Source organism: Mytilus trossulus, chromosome 3, assembly GCF_036588685.1.
Source record: "Mytilus trossulus isolate FHL-02 chromosome 3, PNRI_Mtr1.1.1.hap1, whole genome shotgun sequence".
In the NCBI taxonomy this organism is placed as follows: Eukaryota; Metazoa; Mollusca; class Bivalvia; order Mytilida; family Mytilidae; genus Mytilus; species Mytilus trossulus.
The window spans coordinates 54,312,084-54,325,211 of NC_086375.1; the positions used below are offsets into that span (position 1 = coordinate 54,312,084).

The 13,128-nt window shown below is 33.4% G+C and overlaps 1 protein-coding gene across 3 annotated transcripts in view; it reads left to right on the forward strand.

Annotated features, from left to right (window-relative positions):
• Positions 1–13,128, forward strand: part of LOC134711853 (GTPase IMAP family member 9-like) — a 57,614-nt gene that overhangs the window by 27,620 nt on the left and 16,866 nt on the right. For all 3 annotated transcript variants that reach the window (XM_063572789.1, XM_063572787.1, XM_063572788.1), the window contains exons 3-4: positions 4,852–4,914; positions 9,752–9,814. In XM_063572789.1, the coding sequence (XP_063428859.1) occupies positions 4,852–4,914; positions 9,752–9,814 (126 nt within the window). The remainder of the gene's footprint in view (positions 1–4,851; positions 4,915–9,751; positions 9,815–13,128) is intronic.

Consider the following 13,128-nt stretch of genomic DNA (forward strand, 5'->3'; position numbering starts at 1 on the left):
TGAATTATATAAGATAGGACCTCAATTATAATCGAGCAAATGAGAAAATTGAATCCACATTTTTTTTTAGAAAATGGAATTTGATGCAAATGGCCTACAGGCGAGCTGTTAAGTAAGCGAGCTGTTTCGAAAGGTCCGAAATATCGGGAGCCTAAATCCATCAATTGAAAATACAACTTTAAACTTTTGATGGATTCAGTCTAGGAATATGTCAGGCAGTTGACTAAGCGCGAGAAGGAAGACGTAGACACTCTTTCCCAATGGATTTAGGCTGTTAGGTCGTTGATACAAATCAGAATTAAGAAACTGAATGGGTCTACCAATGCCCATGCTACGTCAATCTTTAAATAAAGACCCATATTTTGCAAAACACCTATCCTACCTCCATGACAAATATGTTGTTGTCCCTGCAGATAAAGCCCCAAACAACATAGTTTTTGTGTGTAAAACTCATTACATTAACTGCTTGATGAACGAATTAGGTATTGACTATTCACTTGGAAACTCAACATTTACCCTCACGACACCTACCAAAGAGGAAATCCTGATAATCATATGTCTGTTCTATGTTCCTTTGGAATTTCAGCCAAAGATGAAGAACTGGATTTTCCATCACTGTATTGTATACCTAAACTACATAAGCGTCCTTACAAACAACGGTATATTGCTTGGTCTTCCAAGTGCTCCACGAAACCTCTTTCCTAATTATTAACATATATTTTATCAGCAATCAAAGACGGGCTTCAAAGTTATTGTGAAACTGCCTATTCTAGAGGTGGCGTGAATCAGATGTGGATACTTAAAATTCCAAAGATCTTTTAGAGTACATACAATCTAACTCTCTTTCATCTTGTAACAGTATTAAAACATTTGACTTTTCTACTCTGTACACAATTAATCCACATTCCAAACTGAAAGACAGATTGTAAGAGTTGGTATTGCTTTGCTTCATAAAAAAGAATGGCCAAGGTAAATACAAGTATATTGTCTTAGGGAGGAATAAATCCTACTTTGTAAAGGATGACTCTGATTCAAACAAAAAATTCTCTGAAACTGATATCATCAAGATGCTTGATTTCTTGATTGACATATTTGTTACGTTCGGAGGACGTGTTTTTTAACAGATTGTCGGCATTCCAATGGGAATTATTATGAGGCTGACTTCATTCAGGAACTTCTTAGGAAGAAAGATAAGAAGTTAGCAATATCCTTCTTTCAAAATGTTATTTCACTAAATAATTGGTAACTATGTGGAACGCATCTTTTCCATCGAACTAGAGATGAAGGATACTACAGATAAAGTTAAGTCGGCCTCATATCTTGACTTACATCTAAAAAATGACAATGAGGATCGGTTGACAACAAAACTTTACGAGAAAAAGATGATTTCAGCTTTGCAATTGTTAACTTTCCATTTAAGAGATAACTGTATTGTATTTGAAGCTTTAAGGACGTCCATCCGTAGTTTTACTGTCGCAAATTTAGTTTACCTGGCGACGCGGAGCGGAGACAGGTAAACGGGTATTTGCGACAGTAAAAGTACCGATGGACGTTCGCAAAGCTTCAAATACAATACAGTTATCTCTATTCTAATGCAAAACAAGTTTATAATTAATTTTCAATCATTAATTTAGTCTAAAATGTTCATTAAAGAAAATTCCGCGAAAAGATGTTATGCTCTTTGGTTCCTACACAAGGTGACGTCATAGGTATGATTCCGGCGTCAAACATAAACACCGGGCGTTTTCTGGCTTCTGCGCCACTTCAGAATGTAATAAAATTTGGTAAAAAGAATTTTTTTAGGCGCAACAAGTGAGTTTTTTGTTTATAATTATAGAAATAACATGTCAATACATTCCGAAATTCAAAATGTCGGCTTCCTTAGTTACAGACAAGGAGATAGAGAATTTTACGCTTGCTGTTATCCAATCAGAACAATTGTTACAAAATAATTGCATTAGAATTCTAAGTAGCAACATTCAAGCGGCATCTACATACGGGGTATATATCTCCCAATTGATACTATATTCCCGTGCTTGCATTTCCTATCATGATTTTCATGATAGAGGATTGCTGCTCTCAAGGAAGCTATTACACAAAGAGTTTCAAATGGTGAAGTTGAAGTTATCCCTTCGTAAATTTTAAGGACGCCATCACGAGTTGATTGACCTTTATGTAATTACCGTTTCACATATGAAATCGGATATTTTCCTTACGTCGTAACTACAATCCCATTCCCTTTCATGAATGTGACACACCGAATTAGACTATTTACCGGATTGGTGATCACATAAGCAGCACGACGGGTGCCACATGTGGAGCTGGATCTGCTGAGCACCTGAGATCACCCTAGTTTTCTATGTTTTGTCATGTGTTCTATTGTTTGTCTGTTTGTCTTTTTTATTTTTAGCCATGGCGTTGTCAGTTTGATTTAGATTTCTGAGTTTGACTGTCTTTGGTTTCTTTCGTACCTCTACTTTGAATAAAGGCAATAGTAGAATACTGCTGTTCGAAAGTCATTAATCGGCTTACAAACTTTAACCAAAGGAAAAACATCAACTATAAAAGTAAAAAAATGAAACAACAGAAACACTTAACAGAGAGAAAAACCACAATGTAAAACAAAGAAACAAACTATGAGATAACAAAACCAGATTTTAACATGGTTCTACGCTAATCTTTTGTGTTTGCTATGTGATTTGTCTATATAACTTTTTATGTTTCTTTGATACATATATGACGTGGTTCTGTACTTATACACCCCGTTATTGTACCATGATAAATTTGTGTCTTTAATTTTTGCTAGTATGCTTGGGTCCACATGTCATTTTGTGCTTCTTTTAACATTATTTGTTTATTTTGCTTGTTTTAGGTATAAAAATTATTATACAATTGTAGCCTGTATATGAGGTCGATACACGGATATATTGACCAGAAACAAGTATATTGACTGATGACGTAGTCCGAGGTCGACGTACTTCTTTGGGTCGACATATCCTGTATTGACCTCATACATAGGCGCTAGAAGTGTTATATTATTAATTAATTAATTTCCAACCATATTTGTATCAAAATTATCTAAATTTCAATTTCTTGGAATTTCAGAGATATAATATTGTCTCCTCGACATTAAAGTCATAAGAAACGAGTGACCGGTGAAAAATTATGTTCATCCAATTCTTGAACCAATGCATACAAACATCATAAACGTAGTCTTCTGTGCACGAATTTATCATTTTGTTCTTGTAAATTTCGTATAATCGTCATTTTTTTTTCAATCGGTCAGTGTTGTTGTGAAAATATGGCAGGTAATTAAAGTTCGTGTTTTGAAGCCGAAGTTTAACGATGGTCACTTGTTTTTCAACAAACAAAAAATAAACAAAAAAGCCTGGAAAGAGAGCACGTGTTTAACATGTAAATTCAGATAATAGTTTATTTTAAGGACATCCATGCGTATTGTGATTACCGGTTTTTTACGAGATGGGTCACACTGAGGTCACTTTGCATACGGAAAATATGTCGGGAGAATTGGTTGCTGGAAGCAAGCAATTAAAATAAAGTAAACTTCTTCTAAATATGAATAAATTAAAGAACGTTCTTCAGAAAAAAATATATGCACATAAGTTTTATAATGAAAACTATCCATTGAGTTATAAAAAACATATGCATTTTTTGATTTGAGGTTTCTTATGAGTTTAACAACAAATAAGTTGTATTAGTCATATATATTTTTTTTATTTTTTTTTTTTTAAATCTTAATTAAAAGAAGATGTGGTATGATTGCCAATGAGACAACTGTCCAACGGAGAACAAAATGACACAGACATTAACAACTATAGGTCACCGTACGGCCTTGAACAATGACCAAAGCCCATACCGCATAGTCATTTATAAAAGCCCCCGAACTGACAATGCAAAACAATTCAAACGAGAAAACTAACGGCCTTATTTGTTTAAAACAATTAACAAAAAAACAAATATGTAACACATAAACAAACGACAACCACGGAATTACAGTCTCCTGACTTGGGACAGGTGCATTCGAGAAATTCATTAAATGACGCCACAAAGTATATCGGTTTTCAGATATTCAAAAAATAACCGTGCAATATGATTTTTGTTGTGCAAAAGAGGGACGAAAGATACCAGAGAAATAGTCAAACTTATCAATCGAAAATAAACTGACAACGCCATGGCTAAAAATGAAAAAGACAAACAGACAAACAGTAGTACACATGACACAACAGAAAAGTAAAAAATAAGAAACATGAACCCAACCAAAAACTAGGGGTGATCTCAGGTGCTCCGGAAGGGTACGCAGATTCTGCTCCACATGTGGCACCCGTCCTTTTGCTTATGTGATAGCAAATCCGTTTCTGTTGTACCCCTATTTCTTATATTTTTACATATAGTGTTTGTTTTGTTCATACATCGCTGTCAAGTTAATGGAATTTGATGCGACTGTCATACATATGAGAGGTTTAGCTAGTTCTAAAACCAGGTTTAGTCCACTATTTTCTACATGAGAAAATGCTTGTACAAAGTCAGGAATACGACGGTTGTTATCTACTCGTTTGATGTGTTTGTGCTTTTGATTTTGCAAATGAATTAACTAAGGACTTTCCGTTTTGAATTTTTCTCGGAGTTCAGCAGTTTTTAATCCCCCATTTTCTACATAAAGAAATGCTCGAACCAATTCAGGAATATGAGCGTTGTTTTTCATTTGAAGTGAAGGATTTTCTCGTTGAATTTTTCTTGCCGTTCGATTTTTGTATTATTTTATGTTTTGATGACGATTAGATTTTAGTTGAAATAACCAGTTAATGATGATTTTTTATCTTATTAAAACAGATTCAGGGGCAACTTCAAAAAACACAGCTCAAGTTTCAGTGCCAACAACTAAGGAAGGAGATGGTAATTGTTTTACTTATGATTAGCCATAAGCCATTTTTCGATCTGTTTTCTAGCCACCAAAATTTAAAGATATTAAGATATATTGTCAATGCAACAACTGTAAACAGAAACTTGGATATAAACTACTTTTAATAATTCAAAAATACCGGATATCGCTTAAATGCTCCACCCACTGCCGGACTGAGTATTGTTTCAACCTGTGTGACTTCAGAATGTGTACTATTGTTGTATTCCAATGACGATGACAATTGTCGATTTCAAAACTTGATATGTATGATTGTGTTACAAAATCAACCATGTCAACTTCAGCATGCATGTTCAGTAAATGTCAAGTCTGAAGCGTAGGACAATTCGTACACTTCTGTTTCAAATTTGACAATGTTTTGTTATTTGTTTTTACTGTTGAAATTAGTTGTTATGTTAGAATAGATAATTATTCACCTTGAGCGATGTATTATTGTTGACCATTTGAGATTCTTTTTTTGCGAACCCGTCTTCAGCGTAATGTGTGATTTTGATATTACTACTCGGGCCTCGAGGGATTACAAATCGAAAATAAATGCTAAATATGTTAGTCTTTCAAAACACAAACAATATACAAAATTAATTGCAGGATAAAGACGATAACTGTTTATTGTCTTTAAATATCAGCTGTATTGGTACTCGGCTCGCAACAGGTGTAGTAGCTCGCTAAAAGCTCGCATACATCTTGTTTCCTAGCCTCGTACAAATACAGCTGATATTTAAAGACAATAAACAGTTATTGTCTATATATCCTTTGGATGTTGGATGTGTACTGATTGATAATTGAGTCTTACATCCATGTTTTTTTTTATCAATTATAAGTGACTTTGAACTAGCTGTAAGTAACTGCGAGTACTCTAAGATATGTACTTGGTGTCCTTTTGCTCTTGGGGTGTACAAGAAACCGGCCACATCCACTTGTGTTTGTAGTATTTGTATTTTTAACCATCTGATGAGTTAAGGCTTTTTCAACGGATTTGTATAGTTCGTTCTTATGCTGTACTGATACACCACTATCCCAAGTTAGGGGGATCCCGCTAACATGTTTAACCATTATCTATGTATGTGCTTGTCCCAATCTCGTTTGCATTATTTCATATTATTATTTCGGGGCCTTTTATAGCTGACTATGTGGTATGGGCTTTGCTCATTGTTGAAGGAAAATTAAGTAAATTCAAAGTAATAAAAAATTTAAAGCATAAAGAAGAAAAAGAAAATTACATGTCATTTACATATGAATTATATAAAATAGGACCTCAATTATAATCGAGCAAATGAGAAAATTGAATCCACATTTTTTTTAGAAAATGGAATTTAATGCAAATGGCCTACAAGCGAGCTGTTAAGTAAGCGAGCTGTTTCGAAAGGTCCGAAATATCGTGAGCCTAAATCAATCAATTGAAAGTACAACTTTAAACTTTTGATGGATTCAGTCTAGGAATATGTCAGGCAGTGGACTAAGCGCGAGAAGGAAGACGTAGACACTCTTTCCCAATGGATTTAGGCTGTTAGGTCGTTGATACAAACCAGAATTAAGAAACTGAATGGGTCTACCAATGCCCATGCTACGTCAACCTTTAAAGACCCATATGTTGCAATACACCTATCCTACCTCCATGACAAATATGTTGTTGCCCCTGCAGATAAAGCCCAAAACAACATAGTTTTTGTGTGTAAAACTCATTACATTAACTGCTTGATGAACGAATTAGGTATTGACTATTCACCTGGAAACTCAACATTTACCCTCACGACACCTACCAAAGAGGAAATCCTGATACTAGTAATCATATGTCTATTTTATGTTCCTTTGGAATTTCAGCCAAAGATGAGGACTGAATCTTCCATCACTGTATTGTATACCTAAACTACATAAGCATCCTTACAAACAACGGTATATTGCTGGGTCTTCCAAGTGCTCCACGAAACCTCTTTCTTAATTATTAACATATATTTTATCAGCAATCAAAGACGGGCTTCAAAGTTATTGTAAAACTGCCTATTCTAGAGGTGGCGTGAATCAGATGTAGATACTTAAAATTCCAAAGATCTTTTAGAGTACATACAATCTAACTCTCTTTCATCTTGTAACAGTATTAAAACATTTGACTTTTCTACTCTGTACACAATTAATCCACATTCCAAACTGAAAGACAGATTGTAAGAGTTGGTATTGCTTTGCTTCATAAAAAAGAATGGCCAACGTAGATACAAGTATCTTGTCTTAGGGAGGAATAAATCCTACTTTGTAAAGGATGACTCTGATTCAAACAAAAAATTCTCTGAAACTGATATCATCAAGATGCTTGATTTCTTGATTGAGAACATATTTGTTACGTTCGGAGGACGGTTTTTTTAACAGATTGTCGGCATTCCAATGGGAACAAACTGTGCCCTCTACTTGCAGACTTGTTTCTTTATTATTATGAGGCTGACTTCATTCAGGAACTTCTTAGGAAGAAAGATAAGAAGTTAGCAATATTCTTCTTTCAAAATGTTCTTTCATTAAATAATTAATGACTATGTGGAACGCATCTTTTCCATCGAACTAGAGATGCAGGATACTACAGATAAAGTTAAGTCGGCCTCATATCTTGACTTACATCTAAAAAATGACAATGAGGATCGGTTGAAAACAAAACTTTACGACAAAAAAGATGATTTCAGCTTTGCAATTGTTAACTTTCGGTTTGTAAGTAGCAACATTCCAGCAGCATCTTCATACGGGGTACTGTAAATTCAGAAATTATTGCGAGGTTTTTATTAATACGAATAATGCGACTGAATGAGTATCGCATGCAATAATAAAAACTCGCATTCTGATAAATGATACATATAATTGTATACAGATTTTCCTGAAATCGCAATAGTTAATCTCGCATTTCACTCCATTCTTCAAAATTCGCAATGATAAGTGCACGCAATGATTTCTGAATTTACAGTATATACTAGTATCTCCTAATTGATACTATATTCCCGTGCTTGTATTTCCTATCATGATTTTCTTGATAGATGATTGCTGCTCTCAAGGAAGCTATTAAACAAAGAGTTTCAAATAGTGAAGTTGAAATTATCCCTTCGTAAATTTTACGGACGCCATCACGAGTTGATTGACCGTTATGGAATAACCGTTTCACAAATGAAAGTAAAAAAACTTTAAAAGTAAAAAAATGAAACAACAGAAACACTTAACAGAGAGAAAAACCACAATGTAAAACACAGAAACGAACTATAAGATAACAAAACCAGATTTTAACATGGTTCTACGCTAATCTTTTGTGTTTCCTATGTGATTTGTCTATATCATCCCGTTATTGTACTATGATAAATTTTTGTCTTTAATTTTTGCTAGTATGCTTGGGTCCACATGCCATTTTGTGCTTCTTTGAACATATTTGTTTATTTTGCTTGTTTTAGGTATAAAGATTATTATACAATTGTAGCCTGTATATGAGGTCGATACACGGATATATTGACCAGAAACAAGTATATTGACTGAGGACGTAGTCCGAGGTCGATATACTTCTTTGGGTCGACATATCCTGTATTGACCTCATACATAGGCGCTAGAATTGTTATATTATTAATTTATTAATTTCCAACCATATTTGTATCAAAATTATCAAATTTTCAATTTCTTTGAATTTTATAGATATAATATTGTCTCCTCGACATTAACAACAAATTAGTTGAATTAGTCATATATTTTTTTATTCTTTATTAAATCTTATTTAAAAGAAGTTGTGGTATGATTGCCAATGAAACAACCATCCACAAAAGACCAAAATGACACAGACATTAACAACTATAGGTCACCGTACGGCCTTCAACAATGACCAAAGCCCATACCGCATAGTCATTTATAAAAGCCCCCGAACTGACAATGCAAAACAATTCAAACGAGAAAACTAACGGCCTTATTTGTTTAAAAGAATTAACGAAAAACAAATATGTAACACATAAACAAACGACAAACACGGAATTACAGTCTCCTGACTTGGGACAGGCACATTAGAGAAATTCATTACATGACGCCACAAAGTATGTCGGTTTTCAGATATTCAAAAAATAACCGTGCAATATGTTTGTTGTGCAAAAGAGGGACGAAAGATACCAGAGAAACAGTCAATCGAAAACAAACTGACAACGCCATAGCTAAAAAGGAAAAAGACAAACAGACAAACAGTAGTACACATGACACAACAGAAAAGTAAAAAATAAGAAACATGAACCCAACCAAAAACTAGGGGTGATCTCAGATGCTCCGGAAGGGTACGCTGATTCTGCTCCACATGTGGCACCCGTCCTTTTGCTTATGTGATAGCAAATCCGTTTCTGTAGTACCTCTATTTCTCATATTTTTACACATATATAGTGTTTGTTTTGTTCATACTTCGCTGTCAAATTAATGAAATTTGATGCGACTGTCATACATATGAGAGGTTTAGCTAGTTTTAAAACCAGGTTTAGTCCACTAATTTCTACAGGAGAAAATGCTTGTACAAAGTCAGGAATACGACGGTTGTTATCCACTTGTTTGATGTGTTTGTGCTTTTGATTTTGCAAATTGATTAACTAACGACTTTCCGTTTTGAATTTTTCTCGGAGTTCAGCAGTTTTTAATCCCCCATTTTCTACATAAAGAAATGCTCGAACCAATTCAGGAATATGAGAGTTGTCTTTCATTTGAAGTGAAGGATTTTCTCGTTGAATTTTTCTTGCCGTTCGATTTTTGTATTATTTTATGTTTTGATGACGATAGATTTTAGTTGAAATAACCAGTTAATGATGATTTTTTATCTTATTAAAACAGATTCAGGGGCAACTTCGAAAAACACAGCTCAAGTTTCAGTGCCAACAACTAAGGAAGGAGATGGTAATTGTTTTACTTATGATTAGCCATAAGCCATTTTTCGATCTGTTTTCTAGCCACAAAATTTAAAGATATTAAGATATATTGTCAATGCAACAACTGTAAACAGAAACTTGGATATAAACTATTTTTAATCATTCAAAAATACCGGATATCAAAGACGCTTATTTTCGCATTAATATCTCTCAAGTAAATAAATATGTCATTAAATTGCTTGTATTTAAAAATGGGCGAATGCATAAGACAATAAAAACTTATTGAACATCATTTACAAAACAACTATCCTACTAAAACAAGAAGAAAAAACTGCCCGAAGAAGGTTAGTGTAACAAACATCACTCATAAGGCTTATAATTAAATTTTGTTTAATGAGCTCTTTACTGACCGAACAAAAATTAGAAAAAAACAAAAACAATGTGTTTTAATATGAAAGTTGTAAAATAAAGTTTAAAATGTAATTTCAATCGTTAAATGATAGCTTGTTGTACGCTGATTCCAAAAATATATGGTTTCTATACTTTTTTTTTAAATACGGGAAATGATTTGTTACTTCCGGTTTAATAAAATGTTTCTTCCGATAATATTTAAATATTTACTTGGCACTGATTCCAAAATTATCTGGTTCTATATACTTTTATATTTATAAAGTACCAAAAAAAGCTACTTCCGGTTTACACAAGGTCACTTCATGTTTTTTTCAAGGTTAAATGGTTTGATACCTTTTGCCAAAAGTCTCATGGCTGTATCATGTATACATTTGAGGTAAAAGCAAAAGTAAAAATCTAGAACGTCAAATTAAGCTATGACCTTGAGATCAATTTCAAGGTCATAAACCAAGGACCTCAAATCTAAAGACCATAGGTCTTTATTATATTTGGTTAATGAGTTATATCACAATACTCGTACTTTTAAATACCAGAGGGGAGAAAACTCCCTTTTACATTCAACCTACCCTTGTAATCAAAATTTACATGTTACGACATGTCGCAACTAACTTTTTAGAAAAAATAATTTGTCGATATCTTATATGATTTCTGGAAATGAGTGGATATAATCCAAATTCGAAAATTCGAATATGACCTTGACCTTTGACCTTGACCTATTTTTTTATTTTTTTTGGACTAAGGACCTCAAATCAAAAGGTGCTAGGTCTCTATCCCTTATGGTTTACAAGACAGAAATGCATATTACTTATATCAAATGCATAAGGGGAAATAACTCTCATATGGAGCGTTCATATCGCTTCGGTCAAAACAGGACAAATCATGCGAAGGATATAACGAGCACTTTTATAAAATGAATTTGTCGTCATCTTTTACGGTTGCGAAGTTGTAATGGAAACAAGGAAAACAGTGTTTGGGGAGATAACTCCTACAAAGAAAAGTATTCGGTTGCGCAGGGTAAATTTCAAAACCGCGTGAACTGTCAGACCTAATAATAATCAGAACAAATACAATAGGTCTTTCCACAGAAAAGTGGAAAGACCTAATGAAAAACCAATTATTCAGAGAACAACTAAAGGTCTTTGTATGTTCTATGACAAATATCAAAATACAGAGTAAAACTCAGTTGCTATGGTTTTTGATGAATAAATATGAATTAAAAGCAAAGGTAACAATCGAGAACGTCAAATTTACCTAGGACCTTAACCTCAATTTCAAAGTCATACACAAAGGACATCAAATAAAATTAAGGGCTGCGCTTTAGCGCATGATACGCCCGTTGCTCTTTTAACTTGTCTTTTATTGGAAAATCCCCCCTTTTTTAAGCATAAAAATTCACAACACGGAAATGTAAAATCTGAAATTTATAAGAATTGAAAGGGAGCTTACATCAATAGATATAAACAATTCACCAAAGTTTCATGGACATTGGTGAAAGCCTTTTTGAGTTATTGTCCGAAATGTAAAAAATCCCCCTTTTTTATGAATAAAGCCCCATAAATCCAAAACTTAAAATCTGAAATTAATAAAAATTGAAAGGGAGCTTACATCAATAGATGTAGACAATTCACCAAAGTTTATGGATATTGGTGAAAGCCTTTTTGAGTTATTGACCGAAGTGTTGAAAACCCCCTTTTTTATGAATAAAGCCCCATAAATTCAAAACTTTAAATCTGAAATTTATAAAAATTGAAAGGGAGCTTACATCAATAAATATAAACAATTCACCAAAGTTTCATGGACATTGGTGAAAGCCTTTTTGAGTTATTGTCCGAAGTGTTAAAATTCCCCTTTTTTATGAATAAAGCTCCATAAATCCAAAACTAAAAATCTGAAATTAATAAAATTTGAAAGGGAGCTTACATCAATAGATATAAACAATTCACCTAAGTTTCATGGACATTGGTGAAAGCCTTTTTTAGTAATTGTCCGAAGTGTTGAAAATCCCCCCTTTTTTATGAATAAAGCCCCATAAATCCAAAACTTAAAATCTGAAATAAAAAAAAATAAAGGAAGCTTACGTGAATAGCTATAAACAATTCACTTAAGTTTCATGGAAATTTGTGAAAGCGTTTTTGAGTTATTGTCCGAAGTGTGGACGACGGACGAACAGACGGACGGACGGACAACGGTATACCATAATACGTCCCATCTAAAAGACGGGCGTATACAAACATTAGTATGTAATGTGTATGTAATGTATATATCATTCTTAATATAAGAGGGTCGAAATTTCCCGTTTTATTTCCAAGCACCCTTTTAACCAAAATATGTGAGTTACGAATTCGCAATTGACAATTTAATAAACATTTGTTGTCGATATCTTGTTTAGTTTTTTTAAAAGATCAAAAGTTAGAATATGACCTTTACCTTTAATTTTGAGCTAATTTTCTTTCTTTTTTTTTTACCAAGGACCTCAAATTCAAAGACCTTAGGCCTTTTTAACCGATGGTTTACCAGTTACAAGTTATATAAAAGGCATCAGTGGAAATAACTCTCATATGGAGTCTCTGTAACGCTTCTGTCAAAATTTCACAAAACATCCTGAGAATATAGAGCAATTTGGTAAAACATATTTGTCACTTTCTATTATAGATACGGAGGAAAAAACAGTGTTTGGGGAGATAACTGCTAAAAAGAAAATTGTTCGGCTCAGCAGAGTTAAAATGAAAACGCGCATATTACATTGTAGGATATTATATAAGAAATATCTTAGCGACATATTTGAAACAAAACTTTCACACCAGAACAAAATTTGACGGAAGAAGAAAAAATATCAACTAAAAAACAATGGTTCAGAGAACAATAGAAGGTCTTTTCACATCAAAGAAATTTTGAAAAGAAGCAAGTTTCTTCATACTGATGAAAAAATGG